This window comes from Mus musculus, chromosome 16 (assembly GCF_000001635.26).
Source record: "Mus musculus strain C57BL/6J chromosome 16, GRCm38.p6 C57BL/6J".
Lineage (NCBI taxonomy): Eukaryota > Metazoa > Chordata > Mammalia > Rodentia > Muridae > Mus > Mus musculus.
This window is the reverse complement of record NC_000082.6, coordinates 88747167-88760034: the sequence shown is the minus strand read 5'-3', so window position 1 is coordinate 88760034 and position 12868 is coordinate 88747167. Positions and strand designations below refer to the sequence as shown.

Genomic DNA, 12868 nt, shown 5'->3' with positions numbered 1-12868 from the left:
GGCTCATCAGAAATTCATGTTGTTTAATCTCAGGCAATTCACACTCTAGTTGAGCCCTGTTGTTTCCTCACAAATGTTGATCTCCCTAGAACGAACAACTGCCAAGAAAGAAAATCAAACTAATGCAAAACTGTGTCCCCAAATCCAGCTGGATAATCATCCTGAACTTATGTGCATCTCCCAAACCACAGGTGGCACAATCATGAGTGAAGTGACAATAACATGAACAATACATGGAGATATCAGATTGCACAAGTTTATTGGATGGAATTTTCAATTTTCAAATGACCTTGGGTTGAAATAAAATAGAATGTGTCTATATCAATAGTACAGAGAGTAAAGCATAATTTCTGGATAACCAACTAATCTCATAATCTGCCCAATTTTTGAGAAGAAAAAGCCATTAATGGTAGGATGGTAGGCTATCTGTAGTGATTAATCAGGAAAACAATAGCTTCAGAGTATAGACAGACATAGGAGAGTTAAAGACTTAACAGCTGATGCCGCAGAGGCCTGATCCCCAGGTTGGTCTATAACAAGGTTGGCAGGATCGAGAAGCAAAATAGATTGGAGAGCAATATCTGGACCCATAACTCAAGGAAGGGAAGCCATAGACTCCACAATTGAGGGGTCTGAAGCCACTATTTCCATACCCCACTGAGTAGCAGCTTCTAGATCCATAGGCCAGGGAGCTGCAGCTTCTGGACCCAAAGCCCAGAGAGCCAGCATATGTCCCCTGGCAGGGACGGTAGGGTGTGGAGCTCCTGGGATAGTAGCAGGGCTTCTGGCAGGAACTGGGCACCACACAGGACCTCTGGCAGCTAATGGGCTCAATGCAGGTCTCCTGGCAGCGGATGGGCTCAATGCAGCTCTCCTGGCAGCGGATGGGCTCAGTGCAGGTCTCCTGGCATCGGATGGGCTCAATGCAGGTCTCCTGACAGCGGATGGGCTCAATGCAGGTCTCCTGGAAGCCAGGGTTCAGAGTGGAGCTCAGCTGGCAGGTGCTGGGAGAACAGGAGGTAGTGGTGTAGACCAGGTTGCTGGGGTAGGAAGAGCCACGGCAGGATCCTGAGGAGGGCAGGCAGCTCCTAAGGGAGCGGGAGGAGAAGTTTCCAGAGCAGCAGCTGTAGGCCATGTTGAAGAGGAGGCTGAGGGTTGGATGTTAACAGCGAGTTTGTGAGTTTGAATGTCACCCAGTGGAGAGCCGGGTTTATATACTCTCAGAGGCAGGTGTGGTACCCAACAGTCTCATACTTGATGCATTTGTGTGCTTCCTGGTTTACAAATGTGCAACTCAGTAATCTCTGTAATTGTAGTTACATTTGAATAGTTTTCTGCACAGTACATTTATGGGTGTTGTAATTTTGTTATAGTTAAGACAATGACATACTGCTATGTCAGAGATGTCATGACTATTTTACACTAGTACTTATTCCATTGTGTTTAGCAAAATCCCTCCTTTTCTTCTTGGCACAGTTGTATGTGTTTAACCAGAGGATCTTATAAAGAAAAATATTTTTACTCCCATGGTACTGAATGATAAAAATATGCATCTCTGTTTTTTAATGATCTGACAGATTTTTTTTTTAATATCCTGTGGAACCTACTAAAGATTAACCATTGACAATCATTCTTATTTTCCAAACTTATGCCATGTGGCTTACACAGTTTTGCCTGTGAGTTTCCTCCAGGAGACAGCAGCATGTTAACAATAGAAGCTAAGGAAACCCGAGAAAGGTTGGGCCGAGGAAGAGAGAGAGAGAGCAAGTGAACGATGAGCGGCATCATCTCACAGAGCAGAAATATAAGAATCAAAAGTCTGAACCCTTGTGGAAAGGTATCAAGTAGAAAACACTCATGCAAGAAGAAGAGGGAACTAATTTTACAGCTGGTGTGTGTGATATGAGGCCTGAGGTCATACTGGCTTCTCGTCCATGTGACTGAGTGACAGACAGGTTTGATTCTCACCTCTTAAGCCACAGGGGGATTTATTCGCTATGGTTTTTCCTACTGTGCTCTGAAATTTAGGCACAATTCTGAATGACCCTGTTTGTCAAGGTCTGTTCTCAAGTTCAGAGAAGGCCGAGGAATTTCTAATAGGCTCTGATGGACAGCCCTGAGTCCCTTAAGGAATGACCCTGTATCCTGCATCGGTCAAGGGGGGCTTTTCTCTTCCTTTTGAGTCCTCAAGCTGAGGGAGAATCTGGTGAAGAAAAACAGTCGAAGGATGCCGAACACAGAACATTCTGTTTACAACGTTTTATAAAGAAAACCACCTATTAGCAGTTAGCACAAGATGCTGAAGGGTTCTTACTGTTGAGAATGCCAACTGGGGCTGGCAAAACAGTTTAAATTCTGTGCTGATTTATTAAAAATACAAAAACTGGATGTTTTGTCTCTGTATCAAAATCATGTCTACTGAGCTTATCTCTAACTCTCTTTACAGTGATGAGACATAGTACAATCCCCTCCTTTTTGCTGTGTCTTGCTGATGTCTTTGATCACTACTCATACATTCTCAACTGAAATCTCCCCAAATATTGCTACCCCATTCATCTCTTGCTTTTCTTATATCCAGTAATGACGAAGACGTACATTCTCAGTTCCAATCTCTTACACTGGTTTCTTTCTTTTCAGTCATTTGTCATTACTCTTAGTTTGGAAACGCCCTTGTTTATCATAACTTAATTCACTGTGTGTGGAGCTGTTATTAGGTTCCTGATGAAATACAACCATTCAAATTAGTTACTTTATTTTTTAAGTGTTTAGTTAAATTCAATTCCATTATTTTTATTTCCCCATCCAGTTTCTGAATTGCATCTTTTGTTCCCAGCTATAATTATTTCTCAAACCTAAAATGTTCCTGTTACATAGAGTTAAATTCTTCACATAGCTACAGTCCAGTGTCAGGCTGAATGATGGGTGTGGGTTTAGGAAAACTCACTGTTAGCAAGTTTCATCATTTTTAATGTTAGGATGCAATTAAACAAATATGGCTGCTTTTTTCACACTGTGACATAATCCTGTAGGGTCCCCATTGTTAATGCAATGTGCTGCTGACTGAAACAGTCCTGTGTGACGCATGATTGCTTTTTAATGTGTGGTTCTGCCTTACATGAACAATGACTGACATTCTAACTTCTGCCACTCTCGTGTTTAAGGCTTCGTACATTTCTTCCACGCTCTGGGGTACAACAGACATTTTGCCTGGAAAAAGACTTTATCTTCTTCTCAAGATTACTCTTCTCAGTTCTGCCAGGCTGCTAGAATAAGGACACCAATACCATAGATGCTTTCAATCCAATCAAGAACCGATGCAATTTAAACTTGGTCTCTGTGCTTGGCTAGTGTCTTTATAAGAGCTTGGGTATTAGAAATTCAATTTTGCTTGTCAAAATTGGCTTTCTATAATCTGTGGTATTCCCCAGGGCTAAAAAAAAAAAAAAAAAAAAAAAAAAAAAAAAATGAAGTGCTTGGAAATCCAAATTCATTCTGTAGTCCTGTAAATCTGGAAGTTTTTTTATTGCTTTAATCACAGATCCCTTAAATCAGGATATAACTTTAAGGGCATCACAGCTCCAGATTAAACTGATCAGTTCTTAGTTGTATGTGTTTTTTTTTCTTTTTTTCTTTTCTATTTTCCTGGAAGAATTAATCAATATTTAAGCAGTCTTCAACTGATATCTTTATCAATTTTTAAGTCCTTATTCATATTCAGATGGCATAGGAATGATTCTAATGAAAGTACCTATTTCTTATTAGAATGAATGTTCATTACATTAAAGTTGTGATACTGCTATGTTCTTATAGGTTCAGATGCTATGGCTATGGGTATCTGGCTTGTCTGTCTAACTCTGAGTACCTTCCCTACATATACATCTACTTTCCATGGAGATGCCGGGAGTTCTAACTTCATATGTTTCTACATTATTCTATTGTTTTGTCATTCCATTTTATCCTTCTAAACCTCCTTATTTCTTTCTATTTTTCCTGTAGCTGTGAATTTCAAAGTAACATGTGACCCTCTCACTCCCACAGCGTGTTAACACCTTGCTAATGCCCCATGTGAGGTCTTGGGTACACTGAATAGTGAGTACAAAAACGTCTATAAATTTCTTCTTAAAAACCTTTTCATTCGTAAAAGCATGCTGAGTCCCTGTAAAAAGCATTTATTGGATTTGAGCTTGAGTGCTGACAGTTGCTTAAATTCCTCTATTTCCTAGCATATTTCTCTGTTTGAGAATTGTCTCTTAATTAAGCACTATGTATTAGAATCCATGTTTTAAAAATAATTTTAATTTATCTTACTGTATAGGTATCTTGCCTAAATATACATGCTCCATCAACATGCCCAGTGCCCTCAAAGAGCCAGAAGATGAAGTTGTGCATCTATGGAACTGAAGTTAGAGACAGTTGTGAGCAACCACGCATGTACTGAGTATTAAACTGAATAAGTTGGAAGAAGAGCAAGTGTTCTAAATCCTGCAATCCACATTTTCAACTAACCTTACAGAAAAATTATAAGAAAGCAAGTACAGGGTTTTTGATGTGTATATATGTGTGAAATTTTGTGCAGTGCATATGCATATGGATATGGGTAGTCCTGGAGCCCAGAATAGGGTAGTAGATGCCCTGGACCTAATTACTGGTGATTGTGGGCTGCCTGACATGGGTACTAGGAGTCAAACTATCTCTGAAAGAATAACAAGTGCTAATAACTGCTAAACTCTCTAGCCATCCCCAAAGATTTATTAATATATTTAAAAGACAACAAGCAGTGTATCTTTGATTCTTGCCCGAGCTAGTATCTCTCCGGCAAGAATTTACTCGGACAACCAGATCCTTCTACGGCAAAGCTTTTATTGCTTCAACATAAAGAAGACCCCGAACCCAGAAAATGGTGCTGCTTATATAGCCCGCAGCGTGACGTTTCAGCACCTGATGTGGCATGACAGCACCTGATTAGTTGCTCGCCCATCACCCCATTACTACGCCCCGAGATTGGCAGTGACTGGGCGTGAATTTACTCTTGCACTTGCGCATAAGGCTTGTTTACTAGTTAGGCGCAGTGGAAGCCAGCGCCATCTTATAATGGCGATTGCTCACGGCACGGCTCTCCACATTTGATCTCATGTAAATGTCCTAAAAAAAATCTTCTTGAGAAAAATACTAACAATGTTACTAAAGGAAGAACTGTGTTTCAGAACCGCATGCAGGAGCCTTGCTGTCATGAGTATATTTTTGATGATGTGGAGTCAAATGTTCTTTGAATGACAGAGTACTAATCTAGCTGGGTGTGATGATATTAGCCCAGAAGCTCAGAATATCCAACATACAATTCACAAACCACATGAAGCTCAAGTAGAAGCAAGACCAAAGTGTGGATACTTTGATCCTTCTTAGAAGGGGGAACAAAATACCCATGGGAGGAGATGCAGAAACAAGTGTGGAGCAGAGACTGAAAAAAAAAAGGCCATCCAGAGACTGCCCCACCTGGGGATCCATCTCATATTCAGTTACCAAACCCAGACACTATTGTGGATGCCAACAAGTGCTTGCTGACAGGAGCCTGATATAGCTGTCTCCTGAGAGGCCATGCCAGTTCTTGACAAATACAGAGGTGTATTTGTCTCTCAGGCAACCTCTGAGCACAGGCTCCCCAATGGAGGAGCTTAGAGAAAGGGCAAAAGGAGCTGAAGGGGTTTGCAGTCCCACAGGAGGAACAACAATATGAAATAATCAGTACCCCAAGAGCTCCCAGGGACTAAATCACCAACCAAAGAGTCCACATGGAGGGACCCATGACTCCAGCCATATATGTAGCAGAAGATGGCCTTGTCAGACATCAATGTAAGGAGAGACCCTTGGTCCTCTGAAGGCATAATGCCCTAGTGTAAAGGAACTTTAGGACTGGGAGCAGGAGTAGGTGGGTTGCTGAGCAGGTAGTAGGGGGATGAGATAAGGGGTTTTCGGATGGGAAACCAGGAAAGGGGATAATATTTGAAATGTAAATAAAGAAAATATCTAATTAAAAAGAACCATTAAAATAGAATTTCAATATAGATGATATTGATTTTTATTTATGGAAATTTTATTCTAAATCATTTTTAAAAGCAACATGCTGGGCTTGTGAGTGACAGATCCATTGAGATTATAAGGAGAAGCCATGACCTTCTGTATGAATGAGGTTCTTTCAGAAATAACTCAAATATCAAAAGACATCATTTTATCACCTATTGATGAGAATCTGCAATCAAATATCAAAAGCTTTGCATTAGTAGCATCCCAAGTCTGACATTCTATTTGAATTATTCAGGTTTTTCCATTTTGATGGATAATTAGATGAAAATAATCATATACAGCTATACAGATGAAATAGTACAATCGCACATGAATTTATTTCAAAGGTAGGTCTTTTTGAAAAACATTAAAAATTATCTCAATTTATGTGGACAAGATTATAACACTATAGAGACAAAAAAATGGGTTCGAGTATTCATAACAACTAGATTACAGAAGGGTCCATGAACAGAATGCAAAGTACCGGAAGAAGAAATCACTGAATCCATTCTTACATTATAGAATTACGGTTTGTTTTGAATACCTATTTGTTTTCAAGATAACGTAAAGAGTTATTTATGAAGCAATAACAGGAAAAGAAATGGGAAAAATATTTCCCACATTTTCTTATTGATAAGCTCTTAACATAACGCACAAAATAACACAATATGAATTTTATTCTTAAAGAACTGAAACCAAAAAGGGGGGAAGTATTTTGTATTTTCACATCATCCCTCTTTAAGTTTTATTGTCTCAATTATAGTATTTTCTCTACTACTATATACGCAAGATTTATCAGTATTAAAATGCCTTAGATTTTATTAGAAAAATGAGAATTTTTTTCATAGACTGTAGCAGTAAATTCCTGTTGTATCTGAATATCATTTGTATGTATTTTAAAACAGAATAATTTATCAGTGAATGTAGAAAAGGTGATTATATACTAAGAAATTGATAAGTATACCTAGCATATTTTCAGCTTTAAATCTATAGTTTGATAGGAAAAAAATAGTAAATTAATTTTTCAAAAAAGCAAAGAAGAAAATAAAAGACAAAGTGAAATTTAAAGGCAGAAGAAACAAAATGATAAGTCTAGGTAAGAGGGAGGAAAAAGGGATGGAAGGAGAGAAAATGAGAGAAGAAAAGCAGGGAAAGGAGGAGGAATAGAAAGAGTAGGAACAGGAGGAGGAGGAGGAGGAGGAGGAGGAGGAGGTGGTGGTGGTGGTAGTGGTTTACACATTTATGTACCTTAGAATAGAAAAAAAAAAGAAACTAGGGAAGGATGAGAAATCATACTTAGGCAATAAAGTGTAGTTGGGTACCAGGACATATGACTGACAAAAAGTTACTATATTCAACAGCATGAGAAGTTAGGGGCATACTGAAATGGTTAGAAAATGTCAAAGATTATAAGTGCAGAGGATGGAAGGATAATAAGAAAAATTTTAGCATTGTTAATTTATAAAGATTGATTATTCAGGCATTGAAATAAGACAAGAAACTGTAAAAGAACAGCAGAAAAGCCTGACACCTTCAGTCTGAGCATTGAGGAAGATCGGGCAGAGCGATCACTCATTCCAACACAGCCTGGACAGCACCGCAAGATTATGTTTTAAAAAATACAAACCCAACAACAAGGAAACCCTCACTGTTCCTTCACTTCTATTCTTATACTTATTTTCTCCCTGCACTCAAATGGAACTGTTTCCATTGAGATCCTTTTCAATGACTAACGTCAGTCTTTTGCTGCCTCTCTTAGTCCATTGGTTTTATCTTTCTTGAATCTATTTCTATTTGATGTGATAAACAATGTATAAGTGTAGCCCATGCTATAATTGTATTCAGTGACCACTATGTGGAATTGCAATAAGGGGATTTGGCAATATGGCAGTGGAGGTTGACAAGACGGACCATTCTTATGAATAGTTCTATCCATATAGAAACAGATCTAGCAACCAGATAATCAACAATATCTCCTTCTCTAGTTTTAGAAAAGAACCCTTCCCCAGCAGAGGCAGAAATGTACAATCAAGCACAGGCAAGTAGTATATTCTACAGGAGTGGAAAGGGCTTCCATAGCTAGGAGGGGGAAGGTGTTAATATAAAATAGTCATAGCATTTTGTAGATAGGAGTAGCTCTTTGGCCTTTGTTACAACACCCATAAATGTACTGTGCAGAAAACTATTCAAATGCAGCTACAATTACAGAGATTGCTGAGTTACACATTTGTAAACCAGGAAGCACACAAATGCATCAAGTATGAGACTGTTGGGTACCACACCTGCCTCTGAGAGTATATAAACCCGGCTCTCCACTGGGTGACATTCAAACTCACAAACTCGCTGTTAACATCCAACCCTCAGCCTCCTCTCAACATGGTCTACAGCTGCTGCTCTGGAAACTTCTCCTCCCGCTCCCTTAGGAGCTGCCTGCCCTCCTCAGGATCCTGCCGTGGCTCTTCCTACCCCAGCAACCTGGTCTACACCACTACCAGCTGCTCTCCCAGCACCTGCCAGCTGAGCTCCTCTGTGCGCAGTGGCTGCCAGGAGAGCTGCATTGAGCCCATCCGCTGCCAGGAGAGCTGCATTGAGCCCATCCGCTGCCAGGAGACCTGCATTGAGCCCATCCGCTGTCAGGAGACCTGCATTGAGCCCATTAGCTGCCAGAGGTCCTGTGTGGTGCCCAGCCCCTGCCCGAAGCCCTGCTACTACCCCAGCAGCTCCACACCCTGCCAGGGGACATATGCTGGCTCTCTGGGCTTTGGGTCCAGAAGCTGCAGTTCCCTGGGCTATGGCTCTAGAAGCTGCTACCCAGTGGGCTGTGGATCCAGTGGCTTCAGATCTCTGAATTACGGAGTCTTTAGCTTTCCTACCAGATATCACAGATCTGTTGTCTGTACTCCACTTTCATTCCCTTCTAGGGATTTCTATTCTTGTTATCAGCCACTCTACACATCTCGCTTCTGTTGAGTAATCTGTTGAGTCTCCAGTGCCAATACTGAATGCAGATTCTGTAGTAAAATTGTCTTTTCATTTTATCCTCGAGAAATCTTGAAATTTTCATTATCTGCTACTTTTTCCTTTCTAGCCCTCATATTTGAAATTCTGTCAAACTGTACAACTCATGAAAAATTTAACCACAATGTTGATAAAATTGATAATTTTTTCACTTCTCCCAAACTTACAAACTCAAGTAATTTTTTCTCAATAAACTCTTGTTTCTGTTGCAAACCTATGTGTTTAATGTTATTATTTACAAATAATGGATTGTATTTTGAATATAATAATAATCCCCTAGGGGCTTCTCTGTTCATTATATGGTCTCAAGATGAGGGTATGATTTTGGAAGACTGTGGAACCTTTACAGGGTGGGATCTAACAGGAAGAAGTGTGTATCTTCGTGGACAAGATTTTGGGTTTTATTGCTTATCCTGCTTGATCTGTGTATTTGCCTGGACCATCAAGATGTGAGCATTAGCCTCACATGGCTGCTGCTGTGACAAAGCTGCTTCTGCCTCAATGCCTTCTGAACTATGGTGAAATTGATCCTCAAATCGTGAGCCAAAATAATTCTCTCCTTCATTGTGTGTGTGTGTGCGTGTGCGTGTGCTTGTGTGTGCGTGTGCGCGTGCGTGTGTGTGCGCGTGTGCGTGCGCGTGTGTGCGTGCGTGCGTGCGTGCGTGTGTGTGTGTGTTGTCAGCTATTTGGTTTATGCAATGCCTTAATTAGCATTGATCCTGATTACTACTCAGCATGAGCTTCAGAGGGCTAAGAGGGTCACACTGATTTTATTTGGTTTCCAGGTATTCTTTTCTTCTTAGTGCAGATATTCCTGACCACTTCAAGTCTGTGCATGAAGTTTCTTGGTAACTAAAGACAAGAAGAACTGATGACTCTTGTTAAAAATTGTGACTACTCTATGCATTTCAAAGGATAGAATGTGTCAGAAACTGGAAGAATATAAGAAAAAATGGGTTTACATCATCAGGTCATGGTAAGACATAAGGGATTTTAACAGAGAAGAGTAATCTCTCTCTCTCTCTCTCTCTCTCTCTCTCCCTCCCTCCCTCCCTCCCCTCCTTCTCTCCCACCCTCTCCCTCTCCCTCTCCCTCTCTCTCTCCCCCCTCTCCCCCCCTCTGTGTGTGTGTGTATGTGTGTGTTAATTCTTGGTTGGTGATGTTACCCTACAGGAGTGTTACTTTTTAATAATTGTTTAGTCCCCATAGGTCAATTAATATTTCGAGTGTGTTAAAATTATTTTCATTTGTGTAAGTAGGAAGACAACAAACTTAAGAATAGCTACATTCAGCATAAGGTAGCTATTCTTAACTATAAATTGAAGAAATAGTTAATAAAATCACAACAAATATAGAACAAAATAACTGATTTGATAACATAAGGAATCAGTGTTCATATCAAGTAATAATAGCATGTTTTACCCATTCTTGTTTTATGGGATAGTGAACAATTCTCTGAAATTAGGAGTGGAGCACTGAGTATTGGACACCTGTCAAAATTCTGGTCTTATGTGCATTCCCCTTCCTGACATCAAGCATACTTCCTCCTCCCCCAGGGCAGTAACTGAGTGTCAACTATGAAAGCAGTGGCAGACAGCATTCGTTGTCTTGCATGCACTTATGAGGAGGTAGCAACAGATACAGAAGAACTGGATGTATTTTCAAAGGTTACAACTTGGTTATTGTAGTGCTATGTTTGCAACCAGACTCTCTGTTACTCTGTGTATTCTCAACACCAGAGAGAACTTCCTGGGCAGACATTTTTTCCCTTCCTTCATCACTGTTTCTTAGCAAATAATTATGATGCTTTAATAGTTATTGGGAAAAAAAGTAAAAATAAAGTGAAATTTGGAGCAAATATCACCTAGCAATATCATAAAAGTTGCCATGGAAAATAGTGAAGTCAGTCTTTTGCATAATCTTTTTTAGGTTTTCAGGATCTCTGTCATCATATGTTCATAATCATTACCCAAGATAAATTGCCAAGTTTCCTCTCTCAAAGCACCGGCAGCAGCTAGGATTGGAAAGACTCTCTTTAGTTTCCTGACCAGGCAGAGGTTAATCTGTTAACTGTCCCCAGATTTCAGACTCAGGGATGGCTTTCTGCATTTCAAAAGGATAGAACATGGGGGTCCATAATATACAGTCTTTGAATTATAATTACTCTATTAGGAAGATTTAAAAGGGATATGTATTCAGTAAAAATTTCACTCTGCATTGTAAAAATGCTATCAGAATATATTCACTGTACAAAATGAGAGTTTTTATTATGAGATATTCAAACATGCACATTGAATTTAAAATCTTGCTCTCCTCATGGGCAAGTGATATATGGTACAATACTCCCTTCGCACTGGTATGCAGCACTGAACTTCAGCAGTGAGCTAGCCGAGTTGTTTTACGGAGGTTCACAATTTAGGTGGGATGGGAGTGCTGCATGTAGTCTTGCCCTGTGGTATGTTTGTTTGCTTGTTTGTTTATGTTAAGTGTACATTGAGTGCATAATTCAGGACACAATACACTGCTATAGTGTTTTATAACTACGGCCACAAGTTAGACCAAACTCAGTGCCACCAGCAATGTAATTATCCTTCAATTCTGTAGAGCTAAACTTTCCAGCATACAGTTCCAATTCTCTCTCTATTCCAGCAATTAAATACATGACACCAAATTGTGGTCTGCTAATTTGTAAGTTGATTCCACCTTCTGCAATTAACAGGAGGCCAGCCAGCAGTTTTCAGGATTACAGCTAGTCGCCTCGACTCTTCCAGAAAACTCTTAAAGCACACTCAGACACACATGTACAAAGCCAGAGATTTTGAAAACAGAGGCTCACAAATGAGGCATTTGCAGCTCACAATCATAATCAATCCCCAAAGCTAATAACCATCTGTTAACCAACTGGTTTCCTGTGCAGGTTTCCAAGAACTGCTGCGACCAGTTTCCAGGAATTCTCTCAGGAGTAATTTCTAGGCATTGCTTCAACAGCTTCTGCTTGTCGGGGCTTACCTCACCAGTGATAGCCAGGGCTGCCGAGTCTTCCCCCACCCTCAACCTAAGTTACTCTGTACTTGTTTTCAGGTATGCCTTCAAGCTATTATTACTGTTATTATTACACACACACACACACACACACACACACACACACACACACATATATATATATATATACTCTGAAATTTTCACTCCTGAAAAATTTCAGTGTCACCATCTTATACATGAAATCATAGTCGAGGTACAAATGATTTATTAATATTTTATAAAAGTTATCTTTAGGCTGTGCATATAAGGTACATAGTAAGAAACATAATTGAATTTCAAGTTTAAACAGCAGATTTTCCAAGATTTTCTTATATTGTAAATGTGAAAATGCATCTAATTCCAAGAATGCTCTGTAAGTTACAATCAACAAATACCACCATTTTCACATCATCATGGGATCTGTTTATACAAATGTTGTTAAACATATTTTTAATATATTAATTCATGTCTGTATGAAAGGAATAGTATTAGGAAAATGTGTAATCTATATCATAATCAGGCACTCAACTAGAAAAGTCATATACCAAACAAGTAGGTATTTATATAAATGCCCATGGGTATAAAGTTATTGGTGCTAAAAGATACACATAAAAATTCTTATCTTAAAAGTTCATGTTCAGCTGGGCGTGGTGGTGCACACCTTTAATCTCAGTACTCGGGAGGCAGAGGCAGGTGGATTCCTGAGTTCGAGGCCAGCCTGATCTACCAAGTCAGCCACGGCTACACAGAACAAAAAACAAAACACAAC

The 12868-nt window shown here is 39.7% G+C and overlaps 2 protein-coding genes across 2 annotated transcripts; one reads left to right on the top strand and one right to left on the bottom strand.

The window, feature by feature from the left end:
• Window positions 1-245: 245 nt before the first annotated feature.
• Window positions 246-1188, bottom strand: 2310034C09Rik (RIKEN cDNA 2310034C09 gene). The gene has a single exon (NM_054100.3). It carries the CDS (start codon window positions 1133-1135, stop codon window positions 491-493), a length of 645 nt encoding a protein of 214 aa, NP_473441.1. The 5' UTR covers window positions 1136-1188; the 3' UTR covers window positions 246-490.
• A 7218-nt stretch (window positions 1189-8406) lies between these two features.
• On the top strand, window positions 8407-9291 carry Krtap13 (keratin associated protein 13). Its single transcript, NM_010671.1, has one exon. It carries the CDS (start codon window positions 8437-8439, stop codon window positions 9028-9030), a length of 594 nt encoding a protein of 197 aa, NP_034801.1. The 5' UTR covers window positions 8407-8436; the 3' UTR covers window positions 9031-9291.
• The last annotated feature ends 3577 nt before the right edge of the window (window positions 9292-12868 follow it).

What these genes read in the sequence shown, in the direction of transcription:
- Krtap13 (NM_010671.1), top strand. Translation starts at nt 8,437, where the DNA reads ATGGTCTACAGCTGCTGCTCTGGAAACTTCTCCTCCCGCTCCCTTAGG.
- 2310034C09Rik (NM_054100.3), bottom strand. Translation starts at nt 1,135, where the DNA reads ATGGCCTACAGCTGCTGCTCTGGAAACTTCTCCTCCCGCTCCCTTAGG.